The 13724-nt window shown below is 41.2% G+C and overlaps 1 protein-coding gene across 1 annotated transcript in view; it reads left to right on the top strand.

The window, feature by feature from the left end:
* The window catches only part of Htr2a (5-hydroxytryptamine receptor 2A), a 56088-nt gene extending 54119 nt beyond the window's left edge, over positions 1-1969 (top strand). The window contains exon 3 of the mRNA XM_038310687.1: positions 1167-1969. Coding sequence (XP_038166615.1) covers positions 1167-1969 — 803 coding nt within the window. The remainder of the gene's footprint in view (positions 1-1166) is intronic.
* Positions 1970-13724: the final 11755 nt, after the last annotated feature.

The following is a 13724-nucleotide window of genomic DNA, read 5'->3' as shown; positions in this document are numbered from 1 at the left end:
CATCTAAATCAAGGTGTCCTCTCCAAGCACACAACAACCCTGCCGATGACCTTCTACTGTATCTTCCCGAGGAAGCTTCTTATCCCAGACATTTTAGAGGGAGAATCTATGTGTCTATGTGAATGGTTCCATCACCCTTTCCTTCCGAGGTTGCAAAAATCAAAACATCCCACTGAATGTGTATAGTTTGTGTGTCTCATCAACACAAGACACAATAGCAAATTCCAAATGATTGAGGGACTGGATGTCTCAGACTGTCCTACATTCTGGTTCATTGAACATAGCCACTCATTATAAATTACCGGGTCATAAATAATAGGCCAAAACACTTTCAAGGTGGGAACTTCCTTCGTATTAATCAATAAAATGAACACCCAAGAGTTTAATAACAAAATCATATACCTTTTTGGACAGTTGATATTTTGTTTAGATGCATCATGACTAATAGTAATGACTGTAATTCATCACATTAGAAAAGTAATCAACAGTGCTAGCCATACCAAATTAAAATTGATTGAGACCTCACATGACCCTGGCAGAAGCTAATAATTACATCATTTTTACATAGCCAATAGTAAACAGCCAAAGCACTGGGTTTTTTTTTTTTTTTCTCTCTTTTGGTTCATGAACTCTATTATATAAAAGCTAACATTAAAAAACTAAGCAAAATAGTTTAGAAAAAAATAATGTTGATTTTTTTTTCTGAGTAATTCCACCAAGAAATTATTGCCACCTGCTCTGTCATAGTAAATAGAATTTACTATTCTATCTCCTTTGGGAGAAAATACATTAGGCTTGCAACTTTACAAAGTAAGAAAGATATGTTGATAACATAATGTGAAATGAAAAGTTACAAAATCGTTGCTAAAGTAGAAACTTGTTCTGTCTCCCAGTGAGTGCATGCATGATATATGTGACATGTGCTTAAACAAACCGCGTGAAATTGTCCCTGGCAGTTTGTTGATCTCCCAATAGTGGTGATAGTGGTCATTTTTATTTGCTACCTTTTATCTCTGTGTATGTTTTTGCTATTTAATAAGTACATATAGAGTAAGAATTAGCCCAACTCTCGTTATTAAACCCTTACAGTCAGTTGGTATTTATTCTTTGACCAGCCAGCATTATCAGTATCTTAATCACGTGTTTTGCTTTCCGTCCTCTTCCAGGTATATCCATGCCGATCCCAGTCTTTGGATTGCAGGACGATTCGAAGGTCTTTAAGGAGGGGAGCTGCCTGCTCGCTGATGACAACTTTGTCCTCATAGGTTCTTTCGTGGCATTTTTCATCCCCTTAACCATCATGGTGATTACCTACTTCCTCACTATCAAGTCACTTCAGAAAGAAGCCACCTTGTGTGTGAGCGACCTCAGCACCCGGGCCAAATTAGCGTCCTTCAGCTTCCTCCCTCAGAGTTCTATGTCCTCCGAAAAGCTCTTCCAGCGGTCCATCCACAGGGAGCAGGGCTCCTACGCAGGCAGGAGGACGATGCAGTCCATCAGCAATGAGCAAAAAGCGTGCAAGGTACTGGGCATCGTGTTCTTTCTGTTTGTCGTCATGTGGTGCCCCTTCTTCATCACCAACATCATGGCCGTCATCTGCAAGGAGTCCTGCAATGAGAATGTCATCGGAGCCCTGCTCAACGTGTTCGTCTGGATTGGTTACCTCTCCTCCGCTGTCAATCCACTGGTCTATACACTGTTCAATAAGACTTACAGGTCTGCTTTCTCGCGGTACATTCAGTGTCAGTACAAGGAGAACAGAAAGCCCCTGCAGCTAATTTTAGTGAACACTATACCCACATTGGCATACAAGTCTAGTCAACTCCAGGGAGGACAGAAAAAGGACTCAGAGGAAGACGCTGAACCAACAGGTAACGACTGCTCTCTGGTTACTCTAGGAAAACAACCCTCAGAAGAGACCTGTACAGACAATATCAACACCGTGAACGAAAAGATTAGCAGTGTGTGATGGGCCGGTTGCTCTGACAACTGCACTTGAACAAGGTTTTACCCTTGCATGTGGGGGCAGGGGTAAGGAGACTGGGACAAATGAGACCACCCCAGTGACTCAACAGCCTATGCCTCATTGTGTTCTGTGTGCGAAGAGCAGCGTGTCACAGTGTGCGCTGGGACGATGTCCTGACAGCGTCTGAGCTAGGAGTGTTGGGGTTTTATCATTGTCCTTTTAACATTGTCAGTGAGATGTTTAAAACCATTTTCCTTTACTGTACAATTATGATGAGGCATAAAATCAATCCAGCTAATTTCTATTATCAAATAGAAACCTTGCAGCCCTGTTGTTGATGGGTGGCTTGCGAGTGAGTTGGTGACCTATTATTGTATATAAAAATAGCTAGAAATGATGAAAATAGTGAATAGCCTCTTTTTAAAAAAAAGCGTTTAAAATTCACCATGACGCATATTTTGAAAATAGAAAATAGACAGTATTACGAAATTTGTACTGCTAATACAATTAATTGAAATACTTGACAATATTTTTCATTGCCTTTTCATAGATGCCATTTTGAAATGCTCACAAGATCGCTAGCATCTGCTGCGTTTGTCATTTAATTCTCAGATGTGGAAGGGTTTTTAATGTTATTCGATGACGCGCTGCTTTCTCTTCTACTTCTTGGGCTTTACCTGAATTTGCAATGTGGTCTTGTTTCTTATATTTTCATCTCTGTAAACTATCAAAGGATAATTTCGCTTTTCGAAATACAGTTCTAGAAATTGCTTCCAAAAACAGAAAAAAAAAAAGCATCCTGGAGGTGTTTGGTCACGCACTCTGGAACCACTGCATTGCGCATGCGCCCTTTGAGCTGCGACCAGTACATTGAGTTGACTGTCCCAGCTAAGCAATAAACTCAGGTTTCTCGCTGTTAGCAGTAGTTTCTTAGGCTATTTCTGTAAAAATTTAAAAAAATAAAAATAAAAAATCAAGTGACTTTCCTACTGACACTTAATCAGGTAAAACTGGTGTTTTCAAAGGGCAGGGGATGTAGCTCCAATGATGAGCACTCATCCAGCTCGCCGGAAGCCCTACCTTGGACCCCCAGTGCTGTGTTAAACCGTGGTACAGGCCAGTAATCCTAGTCCTTGGGAGATGCAGGTTAGAGAATCAGGACTTCCACGTCATTCTCAACTGTTTACCAAGTTTGAGGTCAGTGTGGACAGCATGAAACCCTGTTTCCGAAAAGTAAGTAAATAAATATAGGCTTTAAAAACATGATACTTTGAGATTGATGTATTTATATTATTTATTAAAAACGGGTTAGCTTGACAGTGATCTACTGAGTGTATCTTAGGAGTGGAGCAATTTCTTAGTTGCTAAGGATATAAAAAGAAATGCATAAGATCTTTGCATTTAACAAAGGACAACTTAATTGGTTGTTATCAAAAGTATGAACGGATTTGTTTTGAGAATCAATCAGCTCAGTTTCTTTTTTTTATCTGATTCAGAAAAGAGTTTATATCCACTCCAGAGAATGTTTTATTTCAGTTTTCCTCATTTGCCAAGCAGGCAAGGAAATGGGGGGAAAATATTGAATCAAGGATTTGAACTGATGTATAGAAATAAACACCTCATACTGGATCCAGTCCATGACTATCAAGGCTTAAGGCAATATTTTTGTTCCTTCCCTCTAAAACTGCATTCATTTTCCTCTGAAAGACACTAGCTCCCAATGAAAAAGCAAATACAGCCAGGCAGTGGTGGCGCACGCCTTTAATCTCAGTGTTTGGGAGGCAGAGGCAGGCAGATCTCTGTGAGTTCTGAGACCAGCCTAATCTATAAGAGCTAGTTCCAGGACAGGCTCCAAAGCTACAGAGGAACCCTGTCTCGAAAAACCAAAATAAATAAATTAATTTTTTTTAAAAAAAAAAGCAAATATCAGTTACCATAATGTTTGTAGAAATGGCTATTACAGACTAACAAGAATCAGCCACTGTCAGTCCACCTTGACACTGTGATGCCCAAGGGTAAATTGCACATTTCTGTTGGGACAGATGATAGATACAGGATAAAATGCTGAAGGGTTTTTATTGACTGTAAAGGTGTTTTGCTGTAAGTCTTTGGGAAATGTTACAGGTTTGGCGAATTAAAGAATATAGGAAGCTTCATTGCGTAAGTTGGAAATGCATCAAGGTTTTCCCAAGTTTGTCCTTACAGGAACTTCAGGTGACGGCCATTGCTTCAGACTTAGAATTGATAGTGCGTCTCTTGTACGGAGGTTGAATTTAAAAGGCGTTAGTCCTTAATGACTAGACCCCAATGACTGTTAAAACATAGAAGTCGGAAGAAGTCTGCTCTAATGCGTTTTGCCTTAGTTTCAAACGTGTCAATATGCATTAAGGAAAAGATTACAGATTCAAATCCACGGACTTAATTCATCAGAATGAACATAAATACTGCCTGGCAGATGTCTTTTGACTACACATATATTACCAGTGTGTATGTGTGTTTTCTCTCTGTAAGTATCTATTGAAGTGTATATAAGAAAATGTGTGTGCCTGTATATATGTACAGACATGTTCCCATGCACTTTATTCAATATTTATATATTTATATGGAAGAAGAGCAAGTCGGTGAAAACATACACACGTGCATGTTTGAATCATGTTGATCTAAATGTGAATTCATGTTCTACTATTCCTATGACCTTCCATGACTGCCAAGGGAGGTCACTGTGTAACAGAGATGCCCTTTAAATAAACTGGAAGTTACTTTCATGTTATGGAAAGATTTTCACACAGTACTTTCAGGGTGTTGAAAACAATCATCTGTGTTCCATGAATTAATCTTAAAATGAATGGTAGCGTAAGGCCTCTCTTTAGTCTGGGTCCTTCCTGACCTCTATGGCTTTTCAGATACCCTCCTCTCTCCAGTAGGGGGAGCAATGACCCTCTAATGATTTAGGGATCCATGATGAAAGGATTCATTTCTAGTCAATACTATTAAAAGAGTAACAAACGTCACTCTTCTTTAAGTTGAATGATAGCTTCTTCTAGACCTAAGGGGTTTAATGCCATAGTTAAGGAAAACTCAGTTAAAGCTTATATAATCTATTTGGCCACATTGCCATCTCATGGTCAGTTTTGGGAAGTGCCACCATAGTTCAATCAAATTGCAACCGTAATGCTTTTGGCAAAAGGGTTCTTCTCCCATTTTGTGCACTGATGAAACATATTTATAAAGTGTTGTTATTCTGTGCCATATGTAACAAACATAGTGAAGATTTATTTTATGTACTGATTTTAATCTATTCTAAAATATTTCAAGGATGAATGACTAATTGCCAATAAAGTACATTAAAAACAGTGAGTCGGTAGCTGTGTTTGCTCAAAGGAATTGCCCAACCCTTCCAGATTCTCCAAGATGAGGACAGTTGGAAAGAGAAAGCCTGGACTTCTGACTTCACCACATCACAAAGCTAGAACCTCACTTCTTGTTGACAGAGGTTTCTGACCCGCCCAGTCCCGCAGCCGTTCAGTCCCAAAGAAACACACAGAGGTCTACATTAACCATGAACTGGTTGGCCTATTACCTCAGGCTTCTTATTCACTCTTATAACTTATATTAGCCCATAATTCTTGTCTGCGTTAGCCACTTGGCTTGGTACCTTTATCCGTGAGGCAGTCACATCTTCCTTCCTCTGTAGCTGGGTCACAACTGCAGACTCACCCTTTCCTCTTCCCAGAATTCTCCTATTCTCATCTCCCCACCTCTTCTTCCTACCTGGTCGCCCCACCTATACTTCCTGCCTGGCTACTGGCCAATCAGCGTTTTATTAAAATACAAATAATACATCTTTACAAGGTACAAGACCATTGTCCCACAGCAACGTCTTCAGCTTATTGGTCATGAGTCAGTTTCTAGCCACATACAGAGGACGGATGCTCTGTGTCTTATTGATACCACTAAGAGATATAGAGGCATGCCCACAGGTGTACATAGGTACAGATACATATATGCCCATATATGCCCGAGAAAACACATACACCTATACAAGAACCATAGTTAATCAAGGATGTATAGCATCATTAAATAGGCCAGAATGTCACCTGATTCATCTTTTCACCTTTAAGAGCAGAAACGGAGCATGGCTTCATAGCTGCATGCCTATAACCCCGAGCATGGCTTCATAGCTGCATGCCTATCACCCCGAGCATGGCTTCATAGCTGCATGCCTATAACCCCGAGCATGGCTTCATAGCTGCATGCCTATAACCCCGAGCATGGCTTCATAGCTGCATGCCTATAACCCCGAGCATGGCTTCATAGCTGCATGCCTATCACCCCGAGCATGGCTTCATAGCTGCATGCCTATCACCCCGAGCATGGCTTCATAGCTGCATGCCTATCACCCCGAGCATGGCTTCATAGCTGCATGCCTATCACCCCGAGCATGGCTTCATAGCTGCATGCCTATCACCCCGAGCATGGCTTCATAGCTGCATGCCTATCACCCCGAGCATGGCTTCATAGCTGCATGCCTATCACCCCGAGCATGGCTTCATAGCTGCATGCCTATCACCCCGAGCATGGCTTCATAGCTGCATGCCTATCACCCCGAGCATGGCTTCATAGCTGCATGCCTATCACCCCGAGCATGGCTTCATAGCTGCATGCCTATCACCCCGAGCATGGCTTCATAGCTGCATGCCTATCACCCCAGCATTCAGGAGGTGGAGGCTGAAAGATAGAGGCTGGGGGATGCCTCCAGATTACAAGGCCAGTCCGAGATACATGATACCCTGTTTCCAAAACATTTTAAATGAGGAAAGTACAGAGATAATTACAGAGAGAGTGGTTTTTTTTTCCCCGGGTTGTCATGCCTCATGTGTTGAGCATCTACCTGCAATATGCCAGGCGTTAAGCTGTTTGTTTTGCTCATTTTACATAAATGGACTCCTCTTAAGGAGACCTGCTGAGTCCATGTAGCACTACTCAACTGTAAACGAATATGTAAAATGATGACCTCTTGTGACCGGATAACCTGGCAGTGAGCTCATCCCTGACAAAGACTGGATCTCCCTCTTGGAACCACCATTTGCCTGAAGTTCTCCATCTAGAGGAGGCCTCTCTGAGATTTCCCCTGTCCACACTGGTTTGTCAACCGCTGTTGTCATTATGCAAGCCTTGCTTAGTCTGCTGTGAGACAGTGTCTTCTACATATGACACAGAAGCTGCCCCACCCCATGGAATCTCAATAATATTATCACCTGACATTGAGTTTTAATCCATAGTGACTTGGAAAAATCCAAAACTCTTAAGATTTCATTGTAAATTGTGAAAATTAGAAATATTACTAAATTCTTCCTCATGTTTTATGACTTATGGTCATTTGCGCTAGTAAATACACAACAATTACATCACCTTTTGTCATTGACTGATTAATTGCATATGCAAAAAACAAATGGTATCTTCTGAATAATATTAATAATATACACACAAAAACTCTGACTTTCCTTTTCATAATATAATTTTTTGAGTTTCATACATGAGTATATACAATCTGATTACACTTACCGCTCTCTTGTCTTCTTTCCCTCCTGTCCCTGCTAAACCCCTCTTGTTTATAAGCCCTTTCTCACATTCATGTCTTTTTGTTTTGTTCTATAACCCACTGATTTTAACCAAGCCCCTCTGTATGATCATGCACTTGGGACTTGGTGGAGCTTGGTGGGCTCATCCATGGTCACAACACTGAAGCCAATGACCGTCTTTTCTCCAGAATTTGCAAGTAGCCAACAGTTCAGCAGAAGGGATGGGATTCTGAAAGTTCCTTCCTGCTCCATGAGGGACTAATGGCTGACCCAGTTTTTGCAGGCCCAGTGGAAGCAACCAACCTTAGCCACTGTGGGATCATGATAGCAATGGCTATCATGTCCCGAAGGTAACATTTCAAAGCCTTTTGCCTCATCTCCTGGCTCTTACATTCTTTCCTTCTCCCTTTCCCCAATGTGCCCTGAGCCTTACCAAGGATGACATAAGGTCAGTTTAAGGCCAAGCCTTCAGTCTTTGCTTATTCTCAGCACCTGAAGCAGCTGTAAATCCTTGCATTTGGTCACTGCAAAGCAGTGATAATTTGCATATGCAAAGCAGGGTTAAAGCTTCCAGCTCAACTCACATGAACCAGCACACAATTGCATTGCATTTTGTTCACTACAAAGAAAAGTTTCTCTGATTGAGACTAAGATTGGCATTTGTCTATAGGTATAACTGATTTCTAGAACTAAATATTTAGAAGACAGTTTAGACCCATGTCAATTTAGCTACACACTAGGAAGTTCCCAGCTTGGACCTAAGACCTGTTGTCATGAGATTTTTACTGGGATTACAGTACTGGAGCATGAACTCCCTCCTTTGGAGTGGGCCTCAAATCTAATCAGAGATTGGTTGGTTAACCTTTTTTAACACAAAAACACAACCTTTATTGCAAAGGGGATAAAAGGTAGTTTATCCCGAAGCTAAACAAATGCAAATGACTTTGACCTGGGAACACTAATTTGGATTACCCCAAACCCCAGTGGTCACAGTGTAACGAACTTTATAAAGTAGTGGGACAAAGAAAATCATAAATCAAGGCATTTTTAAAATATGTTGACGAGAACATTAAGTAGGTGGTTACAGAACAGCAGAGAAATCTCAGCTATAGACCTCATGTGCTCTCTGATGATGCTCAGCCTTTTGATTAGTGAAAACTATGGATTAAGTTAATATGAGGTTTTATCTGTTTGTCATACGATGTAAGGTCAGAAATGGAACAGTTTCGGTGGCCAAAGATGACCCAAGATAAATGTTATTGGCTCTGGACCTCTCCACAGTCATGGAAGAGGTAGTCTGGTAATCATCGTTGCTGACGGTTCCATTGAAGGCTCACTTTCTCCCTCCAGACTTTCTCTCCCCTCTCCCTAACGTCATGCCACTACGGCACCAGTGAGCACACAAGAACTGCCAGGTTGGCATCGTAATTCATGGGGTCCACAGTTGGTTAAGACTATTAATGCCTTTTCTCTCTGTGTTAATCAGGATTCTCTAGAGGAACAGAGCAGACAGAAGGAATATACACCCATATATGGGAATTATTAGAGTCCTTAACCTAAGAAGCCAGTAATTGTTCTGTCCACGGGGCTGATGTCTCAGCTGGTCTTCGGTGTGTTGAAATCCTAAATAAGTAGGCTTTAATACCAGCTAAATAAACTGACGGTGAGCAGGCCAAGAGCAAAACCTTCTTTTGTCCTTGTCCTTTATATAGGCTGCCACCCAAAGGTGTGGCCCAGATTTCAGGCAGGTTCTCCATCCTCAAGTGAACTAGGATTTAAGGTGGGTCTTCCAGTAAATCAGAAAGTCCTCACAGGTATGCTTGGGTTATAGTTAATTCCATAAGCAGTCAAGTTGGCAACCAACAATAACCATCACATTCTCCCAGTGTTCTGTGCAGCACCTTCTGGGGCTATGAAAGCTAACTAGTGGGGCTAAATCATCCAGTTCAGCTCGAGCTTGATTTCTCTGCATTCTCCAATGATGGCGTATGATGGTGTACGGAGTCTTCAGCAAGAGGGTTTATCAATTCGTTCTGATGGGCAACAAGGAGGAATGGCAAGAGCCTTGCAATTTAACACCCCTGTGTTCACATGACCCGGGACACCATGAAAGCTTCCTGCTCACTTAGAGCCTCTTCAAATGGCCCAATTGCGCCAGGAAACAGACAGAAAATTCAGGTCAGCTCTGCTTCTCTTGTCTGACTGTGGGCAAATGTTCCTTTTGCCTGGAAGGTAGGATAGAAGACTGAGAGCTAATGGTAGAGGAGCCTGTTGTAGGTCTGAACTTACCTGAATGTTAGAAAGCCTAGTCCTTCAGACCTCAATGAACCGAAGCAAAAAACATTCTGGAATGCTTACATTCTATAGATGAGCTTCACGCAATGGCAGCTAACTTTCATAGCGGCAACCCTGTGACAAATCAATGATCAAAAGAATTTGTCAGCTGTGGAGCCAAAAGTGAGATATCAGCATATGCGGGTCTTGCTGTGGCATTATCCCATAGTCAGACCTCCTGGGAACAGTTGTATAGCTGCTATAAGACAAAGTTGCTCTTTTTAATAGTTTCTAGCTTCCTAAAGAGTAATTAAACCTTTTATTTGAGATCATTTTCCTTGAAGGGTTAAAGTTTGAAAGTCCAAATCGATTTAGAACTCAGGGTGACAAAGAACTTTTTTATTTATTTTTTTAAAACTAGATTATTGTTGAAAGGAAGCCAAGGTCACTTAGGTCTTTACTTATAATTAGAATTATGAGATCTTCAAATGGTGTTTTTTGTGCCTCCTAGAGAACAGCACAGTGTGTACTTCCTGTCCCACATTTCTTTCTGATATTGAAAAGTGATGTATGCCATTACTCATCACGTCTGAGTTAGGGTGACTCTGAGAACAGAGCCAAGAGTGAGGTTCAGATTGCCAACGTGCAAGATAAGAGGAAGAAAATGGGGTTAGAGAGAGAAGAATAAAATGTCCATAAGTGTATTATATCTGTGGATGCTGGGCGTGCAGCCATCGATCTAAGCTGAGTTGAAGATACCATTTATTCTCTCAGCAGTTCTTACTTTTTTTTCTTTTTTTTTTTTTTTTTTTTTTTTTTTTTTTTGGTTTTTCGAGACAGGGTTTCTCTGCAGCTTTTTTAGAGCCTGTCCTGGAACTAGCTCTTGTAGACCAGGCTGGCCTCGAACTCACAGAAATCCGCCTGCCTCTGCCTCCCGAGTGCTGGGATTAAAGGCGTGCGCCACCACCGCCCGGCTCTCAGCAGTTCTTAATGAAAACCCCAGTGTGTTTATTCTACATAAAGCAGGATTACATATGGGAAGTCTGAGGAGAGCAGTATCCTTTTAGAAAAGGAATGAGGTCTTTGTGTGGGAGATTATTCGATGCACTTTACAGAATATGTGTTTATTTTATTCAGTCCTCCAACTTTGTCACAAACTAATGTAGGTAATACGTGGTGAAGGGGTACACAAGACAAGATGACCATCACTGCTTTAGCTACCCTAGACAGTAGTGAAAATCAGCGTTTTATGGACCAATGACAAAAGTCTTCAGATCGTTATAGAATTCATACAAGCATTTTAAATATAAAAAGAAAATTAGAAACATCATAGACAAGAATTTCATAAGATAACAAAGTCATAAAAAGCAGTGACCAAGCCAAAACTAATTTTCCCAACACATACATATTTAATCATCAGTCTCTCTGGCGCTCTGAAAATGAGATACATGTGTTTTGCATTTAATCTCTAGAAGAAGATTTTCTTATGAATTAGAAGGAAAATATGCCATTAGCATATGAGTGATGTGAGTCTGACAAACTAAAACAACAAATGCTTCTGAGAGCAATTGGGATGATTTGCATGCAATGTCATGGTTTGTTCAGGCTTCCACCAGAACACAGAGAGCACGACTGTGACTAAATTGTCTCTGACCTTCTCTCCACAGAATGAAAAGCTGTGGCCCACATTTCGTCTTGTTCCCATATACAGGATAGGCCCGACAATGTTCAGGAACTCACTAGAACTACTCGAAAAGAATAAATCTTGAATCTGGGGGTGTAGCTCAGAAGATCATCTGCCTAACATGTCCAAGGCCTAGGTTTTATCCTCAGCTCAAAAAAAAAAAAAAAACCTGAAATCATAATCACTATAATGATGTAAATAATCTTAACAATAACAAGATGAGATAAACACTTCTGTTAGAGGAAAAGTAATATAATTATTCTTTGAGAAATTTGCCTTACTGATTGTCAAAAGATAAGTGAACTGTTTGTTCTTTGGGTACGGATAGTTTTTAAATAGGACATTTTTTAAAGTTTATTCTTTGATAATTTTATATTTGTAAACAATGCATGTTGATCGTAGGCATTTCTAACATTTCCATTCCCCATTTGTGCCATCCCCTTAAAAATAAATAATAACCCACCGAGACCAATTGATGCTGTCTGTTTGAAGGTAGTCTGGTCTCATTGGCTTGATCTTGTATGGGTGACACATTTGCAGTGAGTTCATGAGTGCCCTGTCCCGAAGGCAGCATTTTACAACGTCCCTCCCCAACCCTCAGCTATTGTGCCCTTTCTAGCCCCTCTTCCACATGTTCCCAGCCTTGTGGTGGGAATAAAGGGGGCTGATGTAGATGTCCCATTGAGGACTGAGAACTAGATAGTCACCTGGGTAAGAATATTACTATCTGGATGAGGCCATCACTATGTTGTTCAAAATGTGGAGTGATCTGACTAGATTCTAAGAATTTGGGTAAGTTATAGTCACCTGTAGGTGGGCAAATAATGGATATCAACAGTAGAAATTAGCAGTGCTTTGACCTTTTCTTGCAGTGCAGATAGGAAGCTCAGTACCACCCAGTCTATTTCCCTTACAGTAAGAGGGAGAGTAGGAAACACACAGGAGCAAGACATGGATGCCAAAATCTGTTGAGCAAGAATTTTGTGCAGAGCTCACGTATGCCATCACAATAAGGCGGCCAATGAATAAATGGTCTCGGAAGGCAGTTTGACCAACTTTTCCAAGCTGAAGAGTAGATAGAAGACTGTCCCCGTGGAAGGGAAGGGAGATAGAATGCACTGGCATAAAGTACTAAAAGGGAATGATGGAACAAGAAGGCATCAGAAATGGAAGGCAGAGTAGAAGAGGAAGTGGGGGGGAGACACACATACACAAAGAGTTAAATTGGAGTCACCCTATAACAGGGTTATAGTACCCCTAGTTGATACTCAAGGCTAACAAAACCAAACAAAACACAGTACCAAGTATGAGTTACAACTTGTGCTAGTTGAATGAAAATGGCCCCCATAGGTTTATATATCTAATGCTTGGTTCCAGCTGGTGGAACTGTTTAGGAGGGATTAGAAGGTGTGGCATTGTTGGAGGAGACATGTCACTGAAGGTGGTCTTTGAGGTTTCAAAAGTCCATGCTAGGCCCAGTCCCCCTTCAGCTGCAGCTTGAGGATCAGATGAAAGTCTCAGTTACTACTCTAGCACCATGCTTGCCTGCCACCATGATCCCTCCCACAATGGTCATGGACCTGTCCTCTGAAAAGGTAAGCAATCTCCAAATTAAGCGCTTTCTTTCTTTGGTCATGGTATCTCTTTACAACAACAGAAAGGTAACTATGACACTTCTGCTGGAGCTGTCGGCCAGTGAGGTCCCATAGCCCCCAAACATCACAGACTATTGTCAATGCTTTTAGTTACCCTCCATAAGTTGACAATAAGACCCTAATTCTGAAGACACCACATGCTTGCATCATCATAGAACATGGAGAAATCAAGCTGGTACTAACCAGTTTTATTCCATACAGGATAGCTTTTCAGAGTGCTGGAAGATTCCAAAGAAGCACTATAGGATAACAGTATTCATCAGTCAGACCCAGCAAAGAACCCCTAGAGCTCTGATGACCAGCCTGGAAAGACTTACCCATGAGTGCAATCGTGAGGCAACTGTCATGGGAGTAACCAACTGCTTTATCATTGTATCTAAGTACCACGGCACAGGAGAAACCCAAGCCTGATACCACTTCTGGACTAAGATCCTATGGCCGGAGAGGTCATAGACCTAAGGGAGAACCTACTACTATTATGCTTCTAATTGGACAGAGTATTAAATTGACTGCTGATGCCCTATTGGTAGACACATAGATCATTGCATCTCTCAGTCCTCATC

The sequence above is a fragment of the Arvicola amphibius genome, chromosome 13 (assembly GCF_903992535.2).
Source record: "Arvicola amphibius chromosome 13, mArvAmp1.2, whole genome shotgun sequence".
In the NCBI taxonomy this organism is placed as follows: domain Eukaryota; kingdom Metazoa; phylum Chordata; class Mammalia; order Rodentia; family Cricetidae; genus Arvicola; species Arvicola amphibius.
The sequence above is the reverse complement of the archived record's forward strand: the minus strand, read 5'-3'. Positions and strand labels throughout refer to the sequence as shown.